The 14408-nt window shown below is 36.8% G+C and overlaps 1 protein-coding gene and 1 long non-coding RNA gene across 3 annotated transcripts in view; one reads left to right on the top strand and one right to left on the bottom strand.

Moving 5' to 3' along the window:
* Positions 1-14408, top strand: part of LOC124614038 (hamartin) — a gene marked incomplete in the record, with an annotated part of 233167 nt that overhangs the window by 194498 nt on the left and 24261 nt on the right. For both annotated transcript variants that reach the window (XM_047142869.1, XM_047142868.1), the window contains 1 exon segment: positions 4086-4243. In XM_047142869.1, coding sequence (XP_046998825.1) covers positions 4086-4243 — 158 coding nt within the window.
* Positions 11854-14408, bottom strand: part of LOC124614039 — a 49362-nt gene continuing 46807 nt past the window's right edge. The window contains exon 3 of the long non-coding RNA XR_006979683.1: positions 11854-12938. This is a non-coding gene — a long non-coding RNA (uncharacterized LOC124614039). The remainder of the gene's footprint in view (positions 12939-14408) is intronic.

Here is a 14408-nt window from a genome sequence, read left to right as displayed (position 1 = left end):
GCGAACGGCTGAAAGCAAGAGGAAACTACAGCCGTAATTTTTTCCGAGGGCATGCAGCTTTACTGTATGATTAAATGATGATGGCGTCCTCTTGGGTAAAATATTCCGGAGGTAAAATAGTCCCCCATTCAGATCTCCGGGCGGGGACTACTCAAGAGGATGTCGTTATCAGGAGAAAGAAAACTGGCGTTCTACGGATCGGAGCGTGGATTGTCAGATTCCTTAATCGGGCAGGTAGGTTAGAAAATTTAAAAAGGGAAATGGATAGGTTAAAGTTAGATATAGTGGGAATTAGTGAAGTTCAGTGGCAGGAGGAACAAGACTTCTGGTCAGGTGACTACAGGGTTATAAACACAAAATCAAATAGGGGTAATGCAGGAGTGGGTTTAATAATGAATAGGAAAATAGGAACGCGGGTAAGCTACTACAAACAGCACAGTGAACGCATTGTTGTGGCCAAGATAAATACGAAGCCCACACCTACTACAGTAGTACAAGTTTATATGCCAACTAGCTCTGCAGATGACGAAGAAATTGAAGAAATGTATAATGACATAAAAGAAATTATTCAGATAGTGAAGGGAGACGAAAATTTAATAGTCGTGGGTGACTGGAATTCGAGAGTAGGAAAAGGGAGAGAAGGAAACATAGTAGGTGAATATGGATTAGGGGTAAGAAATGAAAGAGGACGCCGTCTGGTAGAATGTTGCACAGGGCATAACTTATTCATAGCTAACACTCGGTTCAAGAATCATAAAAGAAGGTTGTATACATGGAAGAACCCTGGAGATACTAGAAGGTATCAGATTATATAATGGTAAGAAAGAGATTTAGGAACCAGGTTTTAAATTGTAAGACATTTCCAGGGGCAGATGTGGACTCTGACCACAATCTATTGATTATGAACTGTAGATTAAAACTGAAGAAACTCCAAAAAGGTGGGAATTTAAGGAGATGGGACCTGGATAAACTGAAAGAACCAGAGGTTTTACAGAGTTACAGGGAGAGCATAAGGGAACAATTGACAGGAATGGGGGAAAGAAATACAGTAGAAGAAGAATGGGTAGCTTTGAGGGATGAAGTAGTGAAGGCAGCAGAGGATCAAGTAGGTAAAAAGATGAGGGCTAGTAGAAATCCTTGGGTAACAGAAGAAATATTGAATTTAATTGATGAAAGGAGAAAATATAAAAATGCAGTAAATGAAGCAGGCAAAAAGGAATACAAACGTCTCAAAAATGAGATCGACAGGAAGTGCAAAATGGCTAAACAGGGATGGCTAGAGGACAAATGTAAGGATTTAGAGGGTTATCTCACTAGGGGTAAGATAGATACTGCCTACAGGAAAATTAAAGAGACCTTTGGAGATAAGAGAACCACTTGTATGAACATCAAGAGCTCAGATGGAAACCCAGTTCTAAGCAAAGAAGGGAAAGCAGAAAGGTGGAAGGAGTATATAGAGGGTCTATACACGGGCGATGTACTTGAGGACAATATTATGGAAATGGGAGAGGATGTAGATGAAGATGAAATGGGAGATATGATACTGCGTGAAGAGTTTGACAGAGCACTGAAAGACCTGAGTCGGAACAAGGCCCCCGGAGTAGGCAACATTCCATTGGAACTACTGACGGCCTTGGGAGAGCCAGTCCTGTCAAAACTCTATCATCTGGTGAGCAAGATGTATGAAACAGGCGAAATACCCTCAGACTTCAAGAAGAATATAATAATTCCAATCCCAAAGAAAGCAGGTGTTAACAGATGTGAAAATTACCGAATAATCAGTTTAATAGGCCACAGCTGCAAAATACTAACATGAATTCTTTACAGGCGAATGGAAAAACTAGTAGAAGCCGACCTCGGGGAAGATCAGTTTGAATTCCGTAGAAACACTGGAACACGTGAGGCAATACTGACCTTACGACTTATCTTAGAAGAAAGATTAAGGAAAGGCAAACCTACGTTTCTAGCATTTGTAGACTTAGAGAAAGCTTTTGACAATGTTCACTGGAATACTCTCTTTCAAATTCTAAAGGTGGCAGGGGTAAAATACAGGGAGCGAAAGGCTATTTACAATTTGTACAGAAATCAGATGGCAGTTATAAGAGTCGAGGGACATGAAAGGGAAGCAGTGGTTGGGAAGGGCGTAAGACAGGGTTGTAGCCTCTCCCCGATGTTATTCAATCTGTATATTGAGCAAGCAGTAAAGGAAACGAAAGAAAAATTCGGAGTAGGTATTAAAATCCATGGAGAAGAAATAAAAACTTTGAGGTTCGCCGATGACATTGTAATTCTGTCAGAGACAGCAAAGGACTTGGAACAGCAGTTGAATGGAATGGACAGTGTCTTGAAAGGAGGATATAAGATGAACATCAACAAAAACAAAACGAGGATAATGGAATGTAGTCGAATTAAGTCGGGCGATGCTGAGGGAATTAGATTAGGAAATGAGACACTTAAAGTAGTAAAGGAGTTTTGCTATTTGGGGAGCAAAATAACTGATGATGGTCGAAGGAGAGAGGATATAAAATGTAGACTGGCAATGGCAAGGAAATCATTTCTGAAGAAGAGAAATTTGTTAACATCGAGTATAGATTTAAGTGTCAGGAAGTCGTTCCTGAAAGTATTTGTAGGGAGTATAGCCATTTATGGAAGTGAAACTTGGACGATAAATTGTTTGGACAAGAAGAGAATAGAAGCTTTCGAAATGTGGTGCTACTGAAGAATGCTGAAGATTAGATGGGTAGATCACATAACTAATGAGGAAGTATTGAATAGGATTGAGGAGAAGAGAAGTTTGTGGCACAACTTGACCAGAAGAAGGGATCGGTTGGTAGGACATGTTCTGAGGCATCAACGGATCACCAATTTAGTATTGGAGGGCAGCGTGGAGGGTAAAAATCGTAGAGGGAGACCAAGAGATGAATACACTAAGTAGATTCAGAAGGATGTAGGTTGCAGTAGCTAGTGGGAGATGAAGAAGCTTGCACAGGATAGAGTAGCATGGAGAGCTGCATCAAACCAGTCTCAGGACTGAAGACCACTACAACAACAACGTGTGACTATGACAAAGACATAGAGAAGAAATTAGCAAAGTTTGGCACTGTACGTGGAACTATGAACAGTAGTCCCAAAAAATAAAATGATGAAAGAAGCAAGATTGAAATCTTATAAAACAATGGCAGTTACAACTCTTGTTTACAGAATTGAATCATGGGTTATAAACAAACATCAAGGAGGTCACATACAAGCAACAGAGATGAGGTTTTCTAAAAGCAGTAAAGGGATGCACAATAGCCAACAGATTTCGAAATTCAGACGTTAGGGAAGAACTGTTCATATTTAATATCCACAGTAAAGTACAAGAAAATCGGAGAAACTGGAATGAACAACTTGAAAAAATAAATGAAGAAATATTATGTGCCCAGATAAAATGATTTAAAGCAGTTGGGAAGAGGAGGCAAGTAAGACCAAGGAAACAATGGGTATTATAACAGACAAAACTAAAGAAAAGTTTAATGCATGATGATTATGATGATGATTGGGTGGAGTGAAAACAAGACTCCCTAGAAATTATGCAATGGAATTTTATCCAAGTTTTCCTAGCCATACAAAGAGAGGGAAATGGACAAATGGAGTGCCAGATTGACCTGCGCGAGGTCTAGTTCTACAAAATAAGATTTAATTGCTTGGAAGTAATCTGGATAATTAACAACAGTATAAGGAGAAGGATAGATAGCTTCACACAGTAAAGATTATATGTTGGGTTGCGTACAGGCACGTCCAATAATATGTGGGAAATATTACTACAGCATTTACCTCTCCAGGTGCGTATGTAATTCCCTTCTGATTCTTCAGTTTCTTAAATTCAATTGTTGTGTCATTTCTTGATAGAGGAAGGAGGGGGAAAATATTTTTGAAGCCCACTGCACAACATTTGGCACAAAATATTTTTCCTCATTTATGAGTATGTATTTCTCAAATCCTCCTTATGTGATTTCTGATTAGTCAGCCTAAAGGTAAGTATTGGCATCTGATCCATTTCTCCATTAATTCTAAAACATTATTTCTTGTTTTTTCTTTTGTAGATGTTCGTGAGCTTTTGGAACAAAAGTCGGCTGCACTGGAAGCAGCCCGTGCTCGACTAGTGGAGCTAGAGGCCCATTTGACTAAGAGGGAGCAACTCCTTACTGAGCAAAAACGTATGCTGAAGCAGGTCCAGGAAGAATGTGTGAGCCAGCTCTCGGTGAGTTATTATCGTCTTTTGTTTTACATTCAGAAAAATGGAATCCTACTTCACAGACTGAATGGTCTTACATAATAGAGTACATACCATTTGAAGATTCAAGAATTCAAATATCTCATAGTAGAGAAAACTTGTATGTCCATTTGTCAGATCCTGGCAATAGATCTGTGAATAAACACTAAGAACTACAGGTCCTGTATACAATCACATCGATCCCCCCTCCCGCCTCTCTCTCTCTCTCTCTCTCTCTCTCTCTCTCTCTCTCTCACACACACACACACACACACACACACACACACACACACACACACACACACACACCTACACACACACACACCTGGTATGGTGTTTAAACTGACAGTAACAAAATCTTGCAATAAAAACGAATAACTTCCATTATTGTGAAACAGTTGAGCCAGTCACAGAACAGAGGCATTGGACCCTAGTGGAATTTCTACCGAATTTATTTCAAATTGCAGTGGATCTATACTGAGATTCGCCCATTCAGTGAATAGTCTTGCACTGCTGGGGTAGACCGGTCGTGTTTGTAAGAAGGGCAAATTAGATTAGATGTACTTTTTCTTCCAATAGATCTGTAGTTAGAAAACACTCCAGGATGTAAAAAAATGTCAGAAAAACAAGAGTGCGCAATAGAGATTGACAGATAAAAAATATTCCATGTGGAATAAGTAAGAAAAGGTAAACAATCTTATTTACAAGGTAATAAATAGCTTATCGCAAAACACAAATGTTCAGTACAGTAAGATGCTTACGATAATTCGTAGGGTGTTGTAGTCATGAATTATGACATGGAAAAATCATTTTGCGGCACTTATTTACAATAATTACATTAATGCACTGAATTTGTATAGAAGTTGGAAGGTACATAATACTTGCATTATTAAATATTATTAGTAACATATACATATCAGTTAGTCCTGCTAAGAAATTCATTGGTGGAGTAAGAGTTGACCACAGATATATCCTTTAGGCTCCTGTTAAGCTGAACTTTATTAGTGGTTAATTTTTCTTACAGCTGCGGGCAAGTTATTGAAAATATCTTCCTGAGTTGTGGACATCTTTCTGGACCAAAGTGACTAAATCTTTGTGAAGATTATTGTTATTTCTGGTACTGATTAAATGAACTGAGCTGTTAGCCTGAAAGAGACACATTCATAATGTCAAACTTTGTTAAAGAATAGAGATAGTGGGAAGCAATAATTAGTATCCATAGTTCCCTAAGCAGATCAGTCCATGATGATGTTCTAGAGTTCATACCATAAATTATTCTTATTACTCATTTTTGAACCCACGTGGGTGATGAGTTACCCCAAAATATAATTCCTTGTGATAGAAAACTACACTGGCTTTTTTACTTTTGTCACCTATGTCTGATAACATTGGCATTGCAAATAGAGATTTGTTTAGGCTGCTTCAGCAGTTTTGTGATATGCTCCTCCAAGTTGAATGTATTATCGAGCTGTAACCGCAAAAAATTTAAGAACGTCAGCTTCTTCTATCTGTTTGTCGGATGCTCAGTATTACATACCAGTATCACTAATGCGTTTCTGTTGCCAGACCTTAGGGTTATTCTGAGCAACAATATTATAAAATTTCTGTTGGCAATAGAAATATTCAGTTTTTAATCAAAGTCCGTCATCTCCAGTTCCTCATTTCCGTATTAGTTCGCAGTATTAGTTCACTAAACCTAATGTTCCTTGTTGCTGTTATAAACATACAACCACCTCCACCTAGAGGCATCAAATCTATTTTTCTGGTGTACTTTCCATGTATTGCTGTGACTTTACTGTATTTATGGTCTGGGAATCAGTCAACTCTCTACCGTTGTGCAAATGCAACTTAATATATGACGCCTTCCCCTTTTTCTGAGCAACCACTTCTGGAGAGTAGTACACAGCTGATATGTCCAGGGCAATTCTACAAGTCTCCACCCTATGGTTCAGGTTAAAGAATAATCAGCTGAGCTCAATCATCTCAGTGAATGCTGCAAATGCACAGCTGTGCTGAATACTTCGAAGTGAGGCTAGCAGTCTTTTTCACTTAACAAAAAACTTAAAGCTAATACTCACAATTACTTATCATGAAACCCTCAACAACATGATAAATTTCGGCAGCTTTGGTGGAATCCTTATGCTTCACAAAAAGTCAGGGGTCTGCCTCATGTCTGAAATCACTCATCATTTATGTAGGTGCTATGTATTTTGTCTCAACAATGAGGTGTTTAGACGCTAATGATGTTTCTTCAAATAATGTTCTTTGTCAGAGCTATCACAATATTCATGAAGTAGTTTCATGTAAATCCTCCAAATCACCTTTCAGAAAGCAGAACATACCTTTATCAGAGCAGGTTTTATGACATTATAACAAGTGTTGCATCAACACTTGATAATGTTGACTCAAGACGAAACGTGTGGTAATAACCATCATCTTATTTTTGTAAAAAGGGCTTAATTACCAGTTTAACATTGATTACACAGGCTAGCACTGACTCTGTGGCATGGGGTTTATTAATCAATTTCATTTAATTTTACTCTGCTGAACATGAAAATAATAATAGTTATGTTGAATTCATTCTACTTTTTGAGATAAAGGCAATCCATTTATACTGGAAATTAAATTTTAAAAAAGAGGAGAATGTTTTTTTAAAACATTTGTTTGTTTGAAATTGTCGAATAACTTCAAGACAAACTGCTGTAAATTATTTTTTAAAAAAATCAATAAGAACTAAGAAAAAGTTTTATATGGGATTTTCTTCGCTGTTTTTGGTCCGGGCAGTCTCTCTGGAAGTTCCAGCAGTAGTCTACCATCATATGGAGATCCTAATGGCCTTGATATCTTTCCTCCATAATTTGATGTCATGTTGGAACCATTCCCCTGTAATTGTCCAAGTTGTCAGGTAATTTATCTAAATGAATGTGCAAAAAAATGCAATTTGACCGTGATATTAGCCCCTAATTTTTGGAAATTCTGCCACTTTTTTCCTATTGCTTCAGAATATTCTTCAGCTTTGTGATTAAAAATAAAATAAATAAACTGGTTCAAACCTTGTCCATGCTTCCAATTCACCTTGCATCATGTGTGAAATTTTCGATGTTTGTAAGATTATGTATTTGTGGCCCATCAAAAACACCTGCTTTTAACTTTTCTATACTGAGACCATAAAATGATTGACAAATGTATTTGAATCAATTGCCATTCCTATCTAAACTCTTAACAAAAAATTTTATAAGCCGAAGTTTAGTATGGAGTGACGGAAGAATGATTTTTTCCGCGACTGACCAATGTTTAATGAATGATGTTCTCTTTTCCTATGGTCATGTTCATTCTCGGCAGCCAGTTTTTCCTGCTCCAATGTTCATTTTTCACACGACTGTCCCACAGACAAAAAAAAAAAAACACAGGGATATTTAGTATATCCGCTTTGCTAACCCAATAAAAAATTCACGAGTTTTAAATCTACACACACTGACCACTGATGTTGATAAAATGAAATTGTCTCTAAAAAAGTTTAACAGTTTCATATTCTTCCTTAAGAGTAATTGAATAAGGTTTTGGGATCAAAACTAATTTATTTCTGTTATGCAGTAACACGCATTTAAAACTTTTGTTTGACTTATCTAGGAAAAGTTGCCAGTCTTTTGATTGGTATACTGGAAGCCCCATTAAGTTTTAAAAACCATAAATATCCCTAAAATATACAGTATCATTCATCTTGTTAAAGTATGGAAGAATGACACACTCTCTAGTTCAGTAGGATGTTATTGATACAGCAGGCTGAACACAATGGTTTTCTTTTAGTCTTGGCGCAAGAAGCTCAGCTGGTTTCTTAAGTGTATTTAAATGTTGAATCAAGTCGTTTAGCTCACTCTGAGAAAGACCTTGCAGTGTAGGACTGCATTCTTTGAATTCACTTTCACTATTGCTTTTACTCTGACTGCCTTTACATTTCAACATCATCGCAGTGATCATCAGACAAGGTAGCAAATACCGGTATTGGCAAATTAACCTATGCAATATTGGTGGCTTAGCAGATTGTATATTTGCATAAATCCAAGAGCACTTTTTGTATCAATTCATATCTTCTACATTCACACCACAGAAGTAGCAGTCATTGAGGTGGTTTCTTGGTTCTGTCCATGTCATCAGTAGTTGCAATGGAAGCACCTTTTCATCCTCCATGACTTCAATATCAAATCGACTCTACGCAAGTCTTACAAACTTTGTGCTGGGACCAACATTTTATCTTGTTGGCCAAATTGTTTTCCAAAGTATGCCCAATAGCTTTGTTTTACAAAATTATTTATATTCTGTCGCTTTTCTTGACAATATTTGCCACATATGTAGCAGAAATCGTCGGGGTTATTAACACAGTTCTTCCGTCAAGAATTCATATTTTTTGTAACGAAAATGCCCAAATAGGACAGTTGCATGAAGTAACAGACACAGTATCATTATTTTAGAAAAACTGTAATGAAAGAGTAACACAAGAAGCTTACCTGCACAAAATGATGATGACTGAATGGTAAACAACAAAAGCTCACCCATGAAATGGCTGATGGTCATGGTGCTCCCTGTGAGAAGCAGAGACAGTAAATGTAGTTTCCTGAATGCGCATGAGGTGCCATCTGTCCGATTCCTGTCATAGTTACTGAGACAAAGGCACAAGGTCATATAGAGTACAGCTACCTTACTTCAAAGAAAGGCACATTAATGAAGGTAGGTCAGTAAAAAACTTCTATTTTTATAGAACAATTTATCATGAAAACCAGAGTCTATTCAAACAAAATAATTTATAGGCTAAGTACTTCATCATATATATATATATATATATATATATATATATATATATATATATATATATATATATATATATATATATATATATTCTGTAAAATTATGCCTCAGAAAACTTTTTTTTTTTTTTTTTTTTTTTTTTTTTTTTTTTTTTTTTTTTTTTTTTTTTTTTTTTTAATTACCAGAACTTGCGGAATTCACTTCCATTTTGTCAAGTTATTTAGCTTGGGATGGGTCATTTGCCCTCAAGGAAAACTGTGTAACGCATAAGCCAACAGTCTTGGGATGCTGTTGTTTCTTGATACATTGTCGTTTCATTAATTTCCTTGCTCTGACTGCATAACTTCTTGAGGGTCTTTATAACCTACAGAAACAACGTATCTAAAAAGCTCATTATCAGTTGGTTGTCAGTTAGTCACATAACTACCATTCAGTCATTTCATTTTCCGTGGCATGTTCTCCAGTCATTCTATGACCATTTTGAACAGCAATGGTCAGATCACCTTTTAAGTTTGTTGTCGGACTGAGAAATTATCGACAAAGGGTATTTACAATTACTGGGCTAGGCATGCCTTCGTTCTAAAGTACTGATTTTTCTTACTAAAAATCATCTTGTGATATAGTTACTGTTTTCTTTTGTCCACTTACAGTTCCTTCTACATAGTCAATCAAATTTCCTTTCATAGCTTTCCTTTCAGTCGTATTCGTTCCTTGTACTAGATAGTTGCATAGAAAACAGATTTTCTTATGTAAATATTTCATCACATTCTCGTTGCAACAGCACAGTTTCCACAAAGGTGCTGCAGGTATATTAGAAGATCCAACATTATTCCAAAATATGTCAAACATATCATTGTAACCCAGACATACTTTGGAGTATTACAAGGCAGATTATCATGGCTCTACCTATTTCCACAATGGTACAGTTCTCCTTTTCATTTTCAAACATTTTGCTGGTGAATGTAGCTCATTATTGTAAGTTTAATTATGTCTTCTTTATTAAAAAATTCTCTGAGCTTTGTCACTCTCTCCACCTTTTGCACTCTAAAGTGTCGACCTCTTCAGACCCAAGACCACATTTTATGAAAAAAATTCCAATTGACTTGGTTTCGCTAGATGAAATATGTACGAGAAAAACGCAGATTCAAAAATCTTAGGTGTCTCGATAAATTTCAGTAGTACCTAGCATATGCTGCATTGGGTCAATACTCGGGCGCTACTGTTTCTCATTAGATATTTGCTTATCACTCTGCCCAGCAGGTCTGCACCTCCCATGTTACTGTTACATAATTTTACAACACATGGTTGAGAAACCTGAATGTAAGCACCATCTTTCTTAGACCGTCTTCTGAAATTCCCAATTGGAAAAATACCTTGGTTTGTGGATGCTAGATGTATGGCCCTATTGTCAAACCAGTTTGTTGTTGCAACTTTTTCATCCTTTCTCACTATGAGGTCATCACTACCCTGACCCTCTCACTTTATATTATTATCTGTTTTGAACTTGCAAAATTTGGTTATCTTGTTCCTCATGATAGTAGCAGTAGCCATGATTTTCCTTTATGACAGTAATGTCTCTAATAATGAAATGGAAGTAAAATACGTAGCCATATAAAGACAAATGTTTTCTTATAGTGAATCAGCTAATCTCGGAATAATTTTTCCTCCTCTATCAAGTTTTGCTGTACAGAAACCACCTCTGATTTTATATCACTTCCTGTACCCTCATAGAGGAAAAAAAATCCAGAAGCAAACCACTGACAGAGGCGGCAACAAAGTTCTTGCTTTGGTTTTCCGTGAGCATTGTTTCATTTTAACACTCACACGAAATGGTAGTACGTGCTCATCAACTGAAATACCAGTTGGTCGTATATTTTCCAGACAAGCTTTTCTAATTCTTTCTTACATTAATCAAACTTCCCAAAATGTGTCACTTCCTTTCTCTCTCATTTAAAACAGCATTACCATCAACAATTTTAAGATTGCTTCTCAGAGTTTTAAATGTGTCCCTAGATATATTGTCATAAATTAGTGAATATCGTGTAGTATGTTCTCAAGGCATGTTCAGCCTCGGGAAACCTAGAAGTGCAACAGTTATGCTGGCACCCAAGTATTTCTTCATTTCTTCTGGGGTGGTCTTCTGAGTGTAGTGGTTCTGCCTGCTTTATTTATTTCGATTGAGCGTTTGTTGTCTTCAGTGTTGACGTACTGCATTGCTACACTGGCTGAAAAATGGGTTGTAGATTCAAACACTGACTACTGTAAATAATGTAGCCAATAGGTGCGTAGTTGCTTTTCACAGTACTTAAATTTCACTGTTCACAATCCCCTAATAATACACAGTTATATGGCCAGTGCACTATGTTTTAACTTTCAATGAGCCTCATTAATAGTGTGCAGGCAAACCTCCACATACTGCTACAATAATTTCCTGTTGAACATCTATGAGCAGTAAAAACCTAACCACAGTGTTCACAGTTCTTGAAGAATAGAAAGGTACATATGGAGCACATACTGTCATTGTTTTTACACATGGCCTAATTGTGTGACTCTTATTTCACAGTTAAATTGAAGCATTGTTGTTGTTCTAACCAACACAGGTTTCTCGTCTGAAACTCTGCCATGGACTGACTGTCTCGTGATCAAAATTTGGGCCCTTATATATCATCACAATAATAGGTACTGAAACCACACATTGTTCGAAGTTTAATTTACAGAAATTACAATCAAAACTTACTTCATTAAATTAACTGAATACATCAAAAAATTTGTTCCTCTTAACAGTTTCTTCCACTACAAGAGTTAGACCAAATTATTTGTTTAAATCATGAAATTAACAAATATAAGTACACAAACAATAATTTTGACAAAACTGTTAATTACTTTGGAATTAATTAAGGGCTGGCTTTGCTAACAAGTTTTAGACTGGAGACAAATAGATACTTTAAGATTACCAGCATTTCATCATCCAAACATTTATAGTTATTACAGAATTTATATTTGTTTATATGTTAACAATAGAACTTAAGTTATGAAACAATTACTGATGTCACCCTATAGCAAAAGATACTAACTGGGAATAGTCAAAATACATTAGAAAATCAATTACATCCCTAAAACTAAGCATGAAATTAGATCTGGTGTTATATTTTCTTTTATGAAAATGCATATTCTATTCACAAATGTTAATGGTAATCAGTTGAAAGCGAAAAAATGAATTTAAAGGTGGCAGATGGCAAAACAAGAAGGGAAGTAAAAATATCCCAGCTTGCTTCGACATATCACCCCCCTCATTGCATTGACCAGATAGATATTGCAAATGGCTAACTGGGCAATTCAGTGACCACAAGTGAGCCAGAAATTGGGTTTAAAATCTACATGCAAAAAAATATTACATAAGAAATCTTATCAAAAACTACAGTACTTTTTTTTTTTTCAAATTTATCCTTATACTAACTGGCCATAGGAAAGTCCCCATACAGAATATTTACATACAATGTATTGAAAAATTACACAAAATATCCACAAGTTATACTTGTAAGAAAAAAATATGTATCTTCATCAGAAGTGGTCCTTTTTGGGTAAGCAAAGATTACGTATAACGATACATATCATTTGGTACAAGTCCTGTCTTGCTAAACAAAATAAATCCTCATGGGTAGCAAAAAAGAAAAAAAAACTAAATTGCACTGTGCATTGCAGTTCATGTTTAGATAAAAAAATTTCACTTGCTCAGTGTTTAGTATTTTTTGCAATCACTTTAACACTTTTAATGAGCTGTAACACACTTTCTCAGCAATCTGTCCACGCCTTCAACAGATCCAAGTGGCAGTTAGCAAGGAAATGCACTGCAATCAGTTCCCTTGGAGGTGGCTCTCCTCTGCCACAGTACATGAAAAAAAGTGAGACAAAATCCCTACTTCAGTACACTCATTTTTACTTGTAGATTAAGTCTAAAAAAATGTTTCACTTACGGCAAATGATAGTCATTACATCATAAGTAGATACATCACATAGTTCTCATAACATTACAATAATAAGCACTAAAATTGACTATAGTACAAAAGGTCATGACTAGAAAAAATTTTAAAATCAAGTGCACTTTACACTACCAAAACATTACTCTAAGTCATAACTGTCTCAGACTGGTTAAACTTGAAAGATTTGTGTCTTTTTTCCATTTGCAAAATAGCAAAAACTCAAGATGTGCAGTAGCATAGATTTACTAATCATTACATTATGAAAAAAGAATAGTCACCAACACAAAACTTAGTTACTATTCAGATCAAGATTGAGGGGATGGAAGTTGTACCAAATCATTGCCCTATTTCTCCACTCAACTGTAAGCACTGCTCTCATTCAAACAGAAAATTAAATCCTCACAAACTCACAAAATGTTAACAAATAGTTGACCTGTCAGAATATTCACATCAGTCTAGCATCACAGTTATCAGTTAATCAGCAAGCTTATTGTTCTTCATTTCAGTATTACCACTTTAAGCTCATAATTCCTCACAATACAAACAGAAGGTTTCAGGTAACCTATAGATCTCATGATGCAGCATTATATGACGTGTAAGTAACCTCTCATTTCCAACTGCTATTTTTACGTTGTTTGCTAGTGGAGTGCATTCTCAAAAAATATCCCTATTGCAGAAACAGGCTCCCTAACCAGTAAGACCCTAACACTATTCATTATTTTATTATTTCATTATTGCTCAAACAGTCCACAGATGTGCTGCCGGTCCATAGTGACCAACGGGCACAATATTTCAGTGATCAGACATGTCGCCATTTTCAGGTGCGCTGACGAACTCAGCTCATGAGGGCAGGCGGCCGTCTTAAACAGGTCGGCATGTGTTTTCTCACTGTATACCCCATGGCCCAGGGTACCATCCGCACTTCTTTTGACCATGACGCCCGGGCGTGAGTCGTGCTTCGGTAGCTCAGTGATAGAGCACTTGCCCGCGAAAGGCAAAGGTCCCGAGTTCGAGTCTCGGTTGGGCACACAGTTTTAATCTGCCAGGAAGCTTCATATCAGCGCACACTCCGCTGCAGAGTGAAAATCTCATTCTGGAAACATCCCCCAGGCTGTGTCTAAGCCATGTCTCCGCAATATCCTTTCTTTCAGGAGTGCTAGTTCTGCAAGGTTCGCAGGAGAGCTTCTGTAAAGTTTGGAAGGTAGGAGACGAGGTACTGGCAGAAGTAAAGCTGTGAGTACCGGGCGTGAGTCGTGCTTCGGTAGCTCAGTGGTAGAGCACTTGCCTGCGAAAGGCAAAGGTCCCGAGTTCGAGTCTCGGTCGGGCACACAGTTTTAATCTGCCAGGAAGTTTTAATATATCATATGTTG

The sequence above is a fragment of the Schistocerca americana genome, chromosome 4 (assembly GCF_021461395.2).
Source record: "Schistocerca americana isolate TAMUIC-IGC-003095 chromosome 4, iqSchAmer2.1, whole genome shotgun sequence".
NCBI classification, from domain to species: Eukaryota; Metazoa; Arthropoda; class Insecta; order Orthoptera; family Acrididae; genus Schistocerca; species Schistocerca americana.
The sequence above is the reverse complement of the archived record's forward strand: the minus strand, read 5'-3'. Positions and strand labels throughout refer to the sequence as shown.